We start from the raw sequence: 14131 nt of genomic DNA on the forward strand, positions 1-14131 counted from the left end.
CTATATGAAAGCTTGGACCTAAATCCTCGGAAGCAATATGGAATTTGAATCAAGATTGTGATATATTTCCTAATCTCGGCCTAACTAACACTATATTTATGGTATTTGGATCTAATCAAATCCGCAATTCGTATTTCATATAGCCGAACCAAAAACCCTAAATCAAAACGCGTATAATCATTTGTAATAATACAATTAAACGAGCAAGCATCCTCTATTCAACCCTGCGACCATAAACCTTCAATAAATCGATTCCTTAATACTGATCTGGAGCCGTCCTTGAGTCCTATTGAGCCGTCTTCTGCAACCTTGGTTCTCCATCAATTCGCAAACTTTTCAGGTAATCAGTATATTCAACATGGTCGCCTTAACCTATATGACATTAACCCTAAGATTAATTGTACCAAAATCAAGCAGGTTAATCAATTTGATTTCTAGGGTTTATATGAAATTGTGGGTTAACCAGGGATGCTATATATAATAATTTTTGTTTGCGTTTAAAAACCAATAACTACCTAGCGCAGGTGGTGGTCTGATGTTCTGTTCTTGGACTGAGCCAGTCCAGTTTTGGGGTTTTTATTTATTTATTACTTTTGTTATTTGTTTTAAGGTTAGGTGATTAAATTAATTAATTATAAATTATATTAATTATTAAATAAATATTATTTTAGTAAAACCGACATCTCGAAGTTATTTTTGTTGTCAAATCTCGTTTAAAAGTTTCGTTAACGTATGTATATATTATAATAAATCATCGTTACCTTGTTTAAAACCCGACACTGTTAGCTCACGTTTTCTTGATGTTGAACGTCTATACAAACTCGTCATATATATATATATATATATATATATATATATTTAACGATGATATAATAAGCATATTAAACTTGTTAAATAAAACTTTATCGTTAAAGTTTCGTAAACGATTCAAAATATATTTTTATTTAAACATTATTATTATAATTGATTTACTTACTTACTTAAACCATATTTATTGAATTAACTAATTTATTTATTTATTTAAGTTGTTTAATTATTTATTTTTTCAAATATAACATTAATTGTATTTTGTGATAATTACTTTAAACAAATGATAATAAAGATTGAATTCGCAATATAACCGTAAGGAATCAGTCGTTCAATTATTAACGTCCTAATCACTAAACATAACTCAAATCACTTCGACACTTTAAATCATTATACACGTTGTCTCGTTATTAATTAATTCATATTAATATTATTTTAACTAGGAATCCTTGACGGTATATCCCGAAGGATTTATCCTTATCTCATCATCCTCATGTATTTCGTTCATCCGATCAGGTGAGTAATCACTCCCCTATTTTACTTGTTTTCAAATGTTTGGGGACACTTGCGTACCATTTATCATATTATTTATCATATTATTTCTCAAACGCAAACTGTGATCTTTGTGTTGTGTATCAATTGAATGATTGCATGTTACTTGCTATTTGCTTACTTGCTTACTTGAATCGCATTCGGAGAGGTCCAACATAATCTCATTATAGTATGATCATACGACCGTCGTAGTGGCCGGAGCCCGATCGCATTGGCAATGGTTTCACCGACACCTCATTTTTGGTAACCAATGCCCATTCGCATGACAACGGTTTAGCCCTTTCTTTATGGTTGATTGTTTATGTATGTGCTATGGTTTAATTGGTTATACTCACAGATAACAGTTTTGCATATTTTTATTCACTTATATCACTATATATTATTACCATTTTTGTTTGTATCAAAACTGGTGATCTACTCACTCAACATGTGTTGTTGACAAACATATATTTTGTACGCATTTGCAGGTTATAGATTTGGATTGCTTATCGAAGTGAAGCTCACATAGAGATGACTTTAGGAAAAAAACATATACAAGAATAGTTGGTTTTGTATTTGTAATTTTCTTTATTTTTGTTGTATATAAACGTTGTTTGATAATAAATAAATTAATTAGATATTGTCGCTTATTAATTTCATAATAGTAACCTTGTGAGCTGTGACAATCAGCTCACGCCCCGACATTTCCGCCTTAGGTTGGGGTGTGACACCGTGATTTCGGGTTAAATGAATGAGAAATCTTCATTTACAAATAATGCAATTTGGTGGCTTGAGAGAATTTAGAGAGCGGGTTGTGTTTCTTTTTCGTTACTTAGGGTTTGATGATTAAAATGTTTCACAAACAAATGAGATGTTATAACCCATTTAAAAGCTATGAGTTTGGTCAAACCCATTACCCGCTTATTTTTTTTTACTTCAAAATTGTTTCTTAATATAAATAATATATATTTTTTAAAAATTTGGATATTAATTTTTAATTTATCCATATATTATAGGATTTTCATATCAAATATATGGTGAGATTAATTTTTAATATAATGAGATGTAATAACCAATTTAACGTTATTTGAGTTTGGTGAGACCTATACCCGTGGATTCGGGTCAAATGCATGAGAAGTCTTAATTTACAAATAAAATAATCTGGTAGCTTGAGAGAATGTAAGGAGCAACCAGAGAGCTTTTAAAGGTTTCGTTTATAAATATATTTAAGATTAAGATTTTTAGTTCTTTAGTTTTTTCTTTTCCTTTTTTTCTTGCACGCAACATGTATTGTAATTTATTTACATCCTCGTATGTTGTTTTACATTATTCGTTTATAATATCTATATACTTTTTTGAATTTTATATTTATTTATTGTAAGGAAGTTAATAATATACTTAGGATTTGATGATAAAATGGTTTTATAAATAAATGAAATGTTATACTGGTTTCAAAGCTATATGTGACACCCATGACCCACTTATTTATTTATTTTTACCATAAAATTGTTTATTAATTATGAATAATATCTTTTTTTAAATATATATTAATTTTTAGTATATTTTCTTATTTTGTAGGATTTTCATATCAAATATTTGATAAGATTAATTTTTAATATAATGAGATGTTATAACCCGTTTAAGGGCTATATGGGTTTGATGATACACATACCTATGAATTCGAGTCAAATGCATGATAAGTCTTCATTTAAGAATAAAACAATCTGGCGGCTTGAGAGAATCTAGGGAGCTTTCGTTTATATATATTTAAGATAGACTTTTTTTCTTTCTTTATTACTAAATAAAATAATAATAATAATAGTAATAACCCATGTACGATGAATTGTTAGTTGGGCTTTTTCATGAGTAAAAATTACCCCAACATGATCATATGATCATGGCAGCTCTAGACCTTCTGGTTTCTTTCTTTCTTTCATATCTTTATTTATATTATTAGGTTTCGTAGTATGAACATGGTTCTTATGCAAGTGTCAGACAACACCAGACTATGTAGTTAGAGTCAAACCGTGTTATCTGTTGGCTCTAAACATGTGAGAACTCATTATTGTCATATAAAATAAAGAATTTAAATTGTATAATTACTTTACTTGTATATATAATTACTTTACTTGATTCTCACGTTTAGCACGCTAATTTCATTTGTATTGGATCAAAACCCTTAATAAGTAATTAAGTATAGTTTAATTCTTTGGAATGAAACTGTTCTATTTACGTTGTTGTCCATTCGTAGTAACCGTGAAGAACCAAGCAGTGTCAATAGTGGGAATCAAGCTTATAATATATATAGTTTAATTTTCACATAAACAAGTTTAAACATTGATATCTTATTCATCTTAGTAGAACACAAGTGTAAATTAATAGATTATATTAATTACAATTGTATATAATTAACGGTGTCCGAAAAAACTCATTTTTCACTAATTTTCCAACACCAAGAATCCATTCAAAAAAGGAGAAAACAAGAAGTACTGATTTACAAACTAACGATTTACAAACCAACCAGAACACAATGACAACAACCAAAATCAAAGTTAAACCAATCAATATGATCATAAATGCCTGGCATGAATCGCTTGAACTCTGTTTGTCCATTTCCACATCTCGTTGTCTCAAGCTATGGTGATTTATTCCTAGATAACAGAAGGAAAAATAATGGCATTAGCAACTATTTATATCTACATAATGTTTCTGCATAAATGTTTAAAAATTATGGAGGTTGAAATGCAAAGTTTATTGATTAAATGCTTACTATAGATCGCGTTACGCAGTTGCTATCAGGAATGCCCCATTCCTGGAAATGCTTCTTATACTTGTCCATGAATGTCAGAATCTTTGATTCCGCGTCCACCTCATTGCATATTTGAAAACATAAACTTGCTATGCCGCTCAATGACTTATTCGAGCTTCTGCTCAGCGTAAAAGAGGTGACTTTTTCCCCAACTACCACCTCCTTGAATAACTTCTTAAAACCGCGCAGGTTGCTTGGCAACGTATCCCAATCTAACAGGTTGATCCTTGTTCAGATTTAAGCATTTGCATCACCTCAAGCTAAAGGACAATAGGATACAGAGGTAGAAGTTCCTTACCAGACCTATGAGTGAAAAATCCATGTACTAACATAGGAAATTCATACCCTGAAATCTTCACGTTAAAATCCTGCAAATTTATATTCTAATCTTGAGACACGTCGGTAAAACGAGTAGGAGATGTAAGAAATGCTTTTCTTTTTTCTTTGTACGGAAAATTATTACACCCCAATTTTTTTTCTCATCTTCCACTAAACTTTGGTCCGCCAATGATCAACTTAATTTTATCCACCTTGGGACTTCAACTGTCACCCTTTGGTGAGGATTAATGGTGAGGATTTCTAGTTGTCAACTTATTTGTGAGAGGCAAGAACATGAGAGACTTTATATACTCTACACACTCAAAACACAATAAAGTTTTCTAGAAACAACATGATGAATTTCAGGTTTGGTGATCTAGTACAACTGCTTTTGTTAGGAGACAGTATCAAGCACACACTTTATATATCATATATTCTACATGTTCTTTGCTTTCTCTTTACATCAATTGTATGTGAGTGATAGTTAAGGCTTGGATACTTATGGTCTTAGGTTCATGTGGTTGATGGTTAAGGCTTGGACACTTACTTTCCCATAGTGATGAGTTTCCTCGATGGTGTGCTTGGGTGAGTCAGACCTAGAGCGTCTCCAGAAAGACTAACTTGGGTAATGAGGGTAGTTCAAATCGCTGCTATAAAAATATTTGTATTTGGATTGTAAGTCCTTTAAATTGTGTGTTTTTCAATTCTTATTGTATTTTATTCTAAATATGCGAACGTATCCCTAGACTACTTACAACAACAAAATATAATATATCAACCAAAGATTGAAAAATATCTTCTGGTCATACCTCATCAAACAGTAACTTATTTCTCGCAATTAGAGACCCACTATGTGTCTTTGTCATTTTCCTGACTCGAAATTGTGACTCGTTCAAGAAAACCATTCCTCGAGCAATTCCAACAACTATTTTGATCCTAGTAACCAGTGGAAGTCTTGCTATAGTTCCTATACTCATGAAAGATTAGTTCTTCCGTTAAGTTGGCATTATTTCAGTTTTGAGTTTGGTCTAGAGTTATGCTACTAACCGCTACGAAGGAGATCCTCAAAATTTCCGTTGCACATGTATTCATACACAAGGTAGAGATCTCTACCACATTTACAATATCCTATGAGTTGAACAAGATTGGGATGTTGAAACTCTTTGTACATCTGCAGATCAAACTGCATTTAAAAGAGATCAAAATTTTAAAATATGCTGTCACATGATTAAGATATATGCAAGAACACCATGTAGATTTGAATAGGAGTCATATGTACGCACACCATCTAACATCTCGTCCCATACCGTTTCAAATAGCCGTTTGGATAGAAGTCGGACGACCGTTTTTACCAAAAATTAAAAGTTTGTCTGTTTATGGTCATAATGGCCATCTGGATATTGTTCTAACGGTCATTCTAGACCATAATTTTCAAAGTTTGAGCCCCTATAGTCAGAAAGGCCATCAGGATATTATGCAAACGACAGTTCTGACCAATAATGTTAATAGTTTGACTTTTCTTGGTCTACACACCCGTCTGAATGTTTTGTGGATGGCCTACGTATGATGGTGTTACTATAGCATGACCCATTTAAATTTCCATAGAAAAAAAGCTGAAAATACAATGGATAAGATTTACATGTTTGTAGCCATCAAGGTTTCTAACCGCAATGGGTGATCCAGTATTAAGCCAACCTCTGTAAACAGTTCCATTAAACCCAAAACCCAACCTTCTATGCCAACCAAAGTGCCCAGTGTCATCTTCCAATTCGCCATATGCGTACTGTTCTACTTTTCTAGTCACAAGTTTCCGAGGTTTTATAAGCATTTCACCATGATAGCTACCACCTCTGTTGACTATAGTGCGCTGATTCGTTTCTTCAAGATTGTTTTGTACGCTTTTGTGTCTTTGCTCTAAAAATTTGATAAAAATGAACCATGTAAGTGCATATTTTAAAAGTATTGTCAAATAAAAATAAAACAATCAGTGGCGGACGCAGGGAATTTTCATGGGAGGCGATTAGAGTGCTACATCAAAATTTTAAGAGGGGCGATCGAGATTTTTGTGTATAAAATAAAATCACTTAAATTTGTTTTTTTTTTAATAGAGGGCAACTACCTCCCATACTATGTATGTTCGTCCGCCAATTATTTTCATGTACATAGTTTCTTGGTACAGATAGAACCAAAAGAAAGCAATAAAGTTATCAACTTCTTCATATGGTATGACTCGGTATTTTTTTATCATGTAATTAATTTGATTTTTAGACTGGTATAAGTAGTACTTTTCTGTTCATAAGAATATGAAAACACAATTAATAAATAAGAACATAGAATACTAAAAGATTATAAATTTGTATACCAGAGTTAGGTTTGCTCTCAGGAACAAGATACTTAAGAATCTTGGAAGGAAAACCCATTCCGCCTGGTAACATAGCCGACATATTAGCTTTCTCTTGTTGTTCCAGTAAGTCCTGAAGTAATTCTACAACTTCAGTCATTGAAGGGCGTTCTTTGGTAAAACCACAAACACAACGATCTGCGATTTTAGCAAACCCTCTTAAGCATCTTTTCCTAATAGTTCCTCTGATATTAATATCAACCATTTGGTCTAATTTTCGGTCTTTTATGCATTTTTGAGCCCACCGTACTAAACTACAATGATCCTCTCCGTTGCGTTCATCCACTGCAAGCCTCCCAAATAGCAATTCAAACAATACAACCCCAAATGCATAGACATCTGTTTTTGTTGTCAGTTTGCTTGTATAGTAATACTCTGGATCAAGATAACCGAATGTGCCTTTAACACTGGCATCAAGATATGACAATGACTGATTAGTTGGGCGTATTTTTGACAACCCAAAATCTGAAATCATAGCTTCCCATTTCTCATCCAAAAGAATGTTCGAACTCTTCACATCACGATGTATGATTTCTTGATGGGTACCAACACCAGTGTGAAGGTAAATCAATCCTAGTCCAGCATCTATGCCTATCTTCAATCGTTGAACCCAACTTAACGGTGTTGTAGCTTTATGTAAATGATAATATAGGGTTCCATTGGACATATATTTATAAACAAGAATCATCTCCTTGTTATCATCACAAAAACCAATCAGAGATACCAAGTGATGGTGACGCAGCTGAGAAAGCATCTGAAGTTCGGCCTTAAACTCAGGTTCCCCCTGGTTCGACATTGAATCCAACCGTTTAACGGCAACATTATGATTACCTTCTTTACTGCAAAGTTGACCACGGTACACTTTTCCAAATCCTCCATGTCCAATGATCTGGTTTTCATCAAAATCATTGGTCGCGTCTCGAATTTCTACAAGTGAAAAATGATGGCATGTTTGTGCAAATGCTAGTGATGGCAATTTGTCAGTATCACTAGTTGTAGAGGACATAATCTTGGCTAGTTAGTAAGATATCGGTAGTTACATCTCAAAAAGAAATCACATAGAAGAGTAAGAAGCTACAGGTGTATTCCCCAAACACAACTGCCATATTCTATGTAGTTTTATATTAATAACCATTCAAACCATTACAATAAAGTGGCAGGCAAATGAGCAACAAGCGGCCATTGATGTCACCTCATGCCCGTTGGTTGGCCCAACAAGGATGATCTCCTTCCTCCACAATTTACATATATAACTTATATATTTAAGGGAAAATGTCCAAATCAATAGTTTATTGATGTCATATCATTTCACTAGCAGTTAAATAAATTTCCTTGTTATCTCCACCATCATAGAAATTCCGTAGTTATATTTGTATCATCCGTGGCTCCAAAAAGGCCGGCCATAACAATCGTAAACAATGGTTATCGTTTGTTTTTCTTTTGGCAATTTAATGTTTGGACATACTCATTGGCTAGAGTACCCTCAGTGGATTAATTTTGTTTATGTCATAATCAAATCCACATCCAACTATATTTAAACACTTAATCAAAAGGACAAAGTTAAATCCATTGTTTTCAAAGACAAAATTTACAAGAATTCTTCAAGTGATGAAGATGATGTTAAACATATACATATATATGGAATAAGCTAGATTAATCATTTGTTATTTCCCTAAGAATGTATTATGTAATCATGATAGGAGCTTACTGGTTAATATCTCTAACAAACTGGTATCAGAGCACCAATAACTGATATGATCAAAATCACAAATACTTTTTCTCTTCATCTAAAATCAAAAACGCCCTGTTACCAAAATTAAAATCGCAATCATAAAAGACCAATATAAAGAACCAACAGAAAACAATATGTCGACCAACAACGATCACAGCTAACAAAATGTAACGAGGGTAAAAATTGTGCGACACATCAGTTGAGCCTGATATCAGGGATATGCTATCGGGTCTGCTGCCTTGGTCTCCTTATCTCTGTTCGGTGCATTCGTGAGCCGGACGTATTCACAACCGTAGATGTACTAACCACAAAAGTCTTAGTTGGTTAATATGCATTTAAATCAATTATTACTGTGCCACACTATCTGCTAGTATTTTATAAATTACTCAAAACCCTTTTTTTTGTCAATTGATTTATTTAATGTTTCGGTTCTTGGTTGATAGCAAAACTGAAACTGGACCAAAAATTGGCTTTATAAAAAATATAAAACCAAACCGTCGATTTTGTATTGGGTTTGGTTATTTTCGTTCAGTTACGTAGGTTTTCTGTTACAGTTAGCTATATATGTTTGTTGACACGCTTGTTGGGCTTGCTCAAAAGCCAACTATTAAAGCAAAAAACAATCCGCCTTTTTTGTTGTTAATTTTTGTTATTAAATGTTAAATCTATTGTTAGAGAATTAATGTCTAATGCTAGGTCTAGTGGGCTAATAATGTCATTTGTATGAGTGTAAGGGGCTGAATTGTCATTATATGAAAATGTGTAAAGTGTAGCGCATAAGGTAGTGGCGTATAAGCTTATACGTCAGTATAAGCTTATATGGTGACTAGCCTTATACGCTGACACCGTAGACAGTATAAATAGGCTTTTCATGTTTAATCTTGTAACAGTTAACATTCTGATAAGATTTTTACTCTCATTGTTATATCAATATATTGAAGCTTACGAGTGATTGTGTTGTAACATCTTTATGATATAATTCCGCGATATCGTATAGTATAGTAAATACATGTTATTCGATCCATATCATATCGTTTATACACCTACATGATGTTATGCATGATGAGGATCATGATCTTACATCTATTATAAGTGTAAGAAATACAATATTTTTAAATTTTCCAAAATAAATGAGCTTGCTCGAGCTCAAATTTCAGCTCGTTGAGAATTTTTGAGCTGAGCTGGCTTGTTTAACTTCGAGCCTACGCTCGATCTAAAGCTGGCTTGGCTCGTTACACAACCCTACTTTGGACATGAGTCATTTGTTAATCTGACCATTAATCTTCAAATATTTACAACTTTAGGGTGGTGCTTCTGAGCATGCAAGGACATTCGGTCCAAAAGGATCGGACCCACACACGGCAGCCGTGATTGGTGACACCGTTGGGGACTCGCTAAAGGACACATCTAGTCCGTCTTTGAACATCCTCATCAAGCTCATGGCTGTTGGGTCGCTTGTGTTTGCTCCGTTTTTTGCTACCCATGGAGGCCTTCTCTTCAAGATTTTCTAGACTTTATGAACATAAGGAAGTGTGAATGAAAACCTTACTGATTTTCAAGATCTTTGAACACATGTTGGTGCTTTATGCTTCTCAATATCTGTACTGGTTATAGGTTTATGAGAAATTTGAAAATTTTCCTAACACAGGTTGATGAGTGACTAATGATATAATGATGATGATGATAAGTAGTCAAATCTAATGCAGAGTGGCTTATGGTAGGCAACAATCTTGTAAAGTAACAATCTTGATAAAAATCCGACTTAGGGTCTTGTTCGCCTAAAACAGTAAGCTAGTCTCGCAAAGTAGAGTGCCTCGCATATAATAAGGCTCGCTTAATTACCTTGGTGTGCAAGTGCGAACCAGTCATGTTTGCAAGTGTGAACCAGTCATGTATACGAGTGTGAACCAGTCATGTTTGCGAGTGTTTTGTTTAATTTGTGGCAATGATAGTTTTGCCATGTTAATCTTGTATAGTAGTTTAGTTGTTCAAGACGTGAGAAGTTTAACCAGTCAAGGACGTGACATGTGAGTTTTAGACCCCTTCTCTTTGAATGTTTTGGGGTTTGTTTGCATACGTATACGTGTCATGTGTAATTGTAAAGGAAATGTTTGTGTAAAACCAACCAGTCTATGAGTTAGTCTAGGCTCCCTCGAATGGGCACAGTTCAGGCTCTTGTATGAACATAGCAGCGCCTTTGTGGTGAGTGTCGGTAAATTACATATGTGAGTGATGTAGGTCATCTCACGGTCAAGAAGGTATGCATGGTTAGTTAGATTAAGATTAGATTGACAATTAGACTGATTTGATTTAGATATGGTAAAGGAAAATTAATGTTATGCATCAGTATGTACAATATATTATATCTATATAATGAGTATCATGTATTATAAAGTGATATGCTAAAAGTAATCAAATAAGTATTAACTAAATTACGCTAAACAAAACACTAAGTTGTAACAACTTGGATTTTCCATTTAATATTTTTTATCCTTTACTTGACCCGTTTATAAGTTCGGGAAATTTTATCAAGAATATATTGCATCGATCGAGTTATTATTATTTTATTATTAATTGTTTATTATATTTATTTAATATATATTAATAACTTTCATTTATCTACATTTTCAACCCTATACCATACTCTAACCCATCTTTGTACCCTTACCCTTAGTTGAGGGACCAAACAGCAAATCTGATAAATTATAATCCATCTAACCCATTAACCCATCTACCAAACCCGTGTCCATCACCCATTCCGCAAACCTGTGACCCAATTAGCTAGCTTGAGCCACAATTGCCGACATAAACTTGGAAAGTGGATCAATAGTAATATTCTCCATACCATAACGAGCTTGCCGACAATCGTAATCAGGAAACTAGGATCAATTTTATATGAATTTTCATATTTTAACAAACCGTCATTAAGTAAATTGGTATTATACACCTAGAGATCAATATATTAATTTTATTTCTGCCTGCACGTCCTTAGTTGCATCGTCAATTAAACCCCAAGGTTAATTACATAATCATAAACTCGTGTCTGCCATTCTTGATTCTCGTTTCTGCCGGCTTAGGTAATTGATTAGTTGTTTATTATCGTCTAAGTGTCTGGATCAATAACCCTATAATCAATCGGCCAAACAGGCAACGATTTGGCCGATTGATAGTTCTAGGATTCATATAGTATTCTAGGTCTGCATCTGTGTGTTTAAAATTAATCAGTTTGGGCTAGGGTGGTTGCGTTAAGGCTATAGGTGGCTGGGGGTGTGGGTTCGAGCCACCCCTAGCCCGTTTTACCCCTTTTTATTTATGGAAAATATTTTAAGTATTATATTTATTTCTTTAATCAATTAAATAATATTATAAATATCATAAGATTAATAATTAATTGATATTTTATTAAAACCGACAATTTAACATGTTGTTTTTCCGAGTCCTTGTTAAAGGTTTACATATTTATATATAGGGTTGTTATTACTTAAGAACTCTAAAAAAATTAAGAACTCTAAACAACCAAACATTTTTTTTATATATAAACATTATTTAAGAGTAGTTTTATCATATTATATATAAAAATTTTTAATTACATACATTAATCACAAGTTTACATATGTGTAAAATTTATGTACTAACAAATTTACATAGGTGTAAAACAAAACATAGATACGTATAAAAACTAATTTTCAAAATTGTAATCGTAAATATATAAATAAGAAATGATAAAATTACACTCAAACAACATTAACATACAACTTTTTTAATAAAAAACGTTAGTTTTTAAGGGTTCCTTTAAGTTCTCAAATAGTTTAACAGTTGTGTAATGATACTCATCTTATATGTATATATATATATATGTATGTATGTATGTATGCATGCATGTATGTATGTATACAAATATGATATAAATTGATAAAGGTTTTTAATAAAGTTTTAATATAAAATACATAATTAAAATATAAAAATAACTATTGGTCAATATTTTTATAAACAAATATTTCTATTATTTATTTCAACTATAATACTTATAATTAAAAGGATTTATGTTTGTTTTAGTTATAAATATTTTACTAACATTTATAAAATAAACTTAATTAAATTATTTTAAACTTACAAACACCCGTTAATCTTTATTTGTCAATTTATTAATTTGTAGTATTCTCCAATTATAATTATTACATAGGATTTTCCATTGATCTATCTCGGCAAGCGTGACGTTTAATTTGTTGTTCTTATCACACTCATTCATTCATTTGCCTTATTGACAAGGTGAGTAATCACTACCCTTCTTTTACTTGTTTTCCACTTTTGGGGACATGTACATACTTACATTATTTACATACTATACGTATTCACATTAGCAACTGTTAACCTTGTTTTCGTTTTCTTGTATTTACACTACGTGAAAATCGACTTTTAGCCACACATGTGGTCTGGGCGATTTGCCACACTTCGGCTTAAATGTGTGGCTAAAAGGTATTTGACCATATTTGAATACCTTCCAGAATGTTTTGGCCACACATGTTATTCTTCATGTGACCATTCTATACCTACTCAGGTACTTTTCGCCACACTTTGAAAAAAACTGTGACAAAAGCTAGCCACATTATAAAAACGTGTGGCGAAATGTGACCTACAATTATAGTTTGTTTGATCTTTGATACATGTGACAAAAAACACACGCATTAGCCACAAACTGTGACATTTAACTAGCCACATGTTTTAATAGTGTGGCCAAATGTGACGAACGACTACTGTATTGATAAGAGGTGTGTCTAAAAGGTAAAAGATATAGCCACTTATATTACGTTGTGTGGCCTAATGTCACATTTGTTAGCCACATTTTTAATAATGTGGCGAAATATGACGAACAACCATTGTATTTATTAGTAATGTGGCTAAAACGCTTAAAATATATGGCCACTTATACGAGGTTATGTGACCAAATAGTAGTTTAGTTTTATATGGCTAAAACGCTTTATTTTTCCTAAGTATCATCACCTTCACCTCCTCCCAATTACAAACCTAATCCATAAACATCGATTGTAGCTCATTACTCTTCTTCATCACTTTGATTCTTGCTCCAAACTTCATCAACCATCCTGCGATCAAATCTAACGGGGGTTTTCAACATGATTAATTAGAACCCTAGAGATGTCAAAAAATGTTAGGGTTTGAGTTTTGTTGAGATCAGTTGGTTGACATATTTGTTCTCGTTTATTGATTGGTCTGTAACTCGATGTTAAAAAACAGTTATGTAACATCCCAAATTTCAAGATTTTTATAAATATGGATATTAAACCAAAGAGGGGTCAAAGAGGAAATAAAACAAAAGGGTGGGTGATGTATATTTTTGGATGTTCTGGATGTGTGTGGACAGAAGAAGAAAACAAGCAAGAAAAAGATAACAAGCAAGAAGGAGAACATATGATTTCACTTCTCAAATCGATTATCAAATACATAATAATCGTCTAGTAGATCGATTATTGGGTAAGTGTTTCTAACCCTAAAGTTGGGGCTTTGTTTTCTACAC

The 14131-nt window shown here is 32.7% G+C and overlaps 1 protein-coding gene and 1 pseudogene across 1 annotated transcript; both read right to left on the reverse strand.

Moving 5' to 3' along the window:
- Nucleotides 1-4027: 4027 nt before the first annotated feature.
- LOC143607303 (G-type lectin S-receptor-like serine/threonine-protein kinase At1g61360) lies at nucleotides 4028-7080 on the reverse strand. The gene is made up of 6 exons (XM_077082795.1): nucleotides 6828-7080; nucleotides 6105-6379; nucleotides 5513-5648; nucleotides 5275-5432; nucleotides 4446-4515; nucleotides 4028-4359 (listed from the first exon to the last, which is right to left on the reverse strand). The coding sequence occupies exons 1-6, from the start codon at nucleotides 7069-7071 to the stop codon at nucleotides 4097-4099; spliced, it is 1146 nt and encodes a 381-aa protein (XP_076938910.1). The 5' UTR covers nucleotides 7072-7080; the 3' UTR covers nucleotides 4028-4096.
- A 64-nt stretch (nucleotides 7081-7144) lies between these two features.
- LOC143607302 (putative receptor-like protein kinase At5g38990 pseudogene) lies at nucleotides 7145-7872 on the reverse strand (annotated as a pseudogene).
- Between the last annotated feature and the right edge of the window lie 6259 nt (nucleotides 7873-14131).

This window comes from Bidens hawaiensis, unplaced genomic scaffold, assembly GCF_021521415.1.
Source record: "Bidens hawaiensis isolate Kalapana, Puna unplaced genomic scaffold, B.hawaiensis_p1.1 tig00080998_1, whole genome shotgun sequence".
Classification (NCBI taxonomy): Eukaryota; Viridiplantae; Streptophyta; class Magnoliopsida; order Asterales; family Asteraceae; genus Bidens; species Bidens hawaiensis.

Bases quoted from the DNA above. Each gene is read 5' to 3' on its own strand.
- LOC143607303 (XM_077082795.1), bottom strand. From the start codon at position 7,071: ATGGTTGATATTAATATCAGAGGAACTATTAGGAAAAGATGCTTAAGA. The intron at 5,649-6,104 runs GTAAATCTTATC...TTTTAAATGCAG, and splicing joins ACCTTGATGGCTACAAACAT to TTTGATCTGCAGATGTACAA. The intron at 4,516-5,274 runs GTATGACCAGAA...ATAAATTTGCAG, and splicing joins ATAAGTTACTGTTTGATGAG to GATTTTAACGTGAAGATTTC.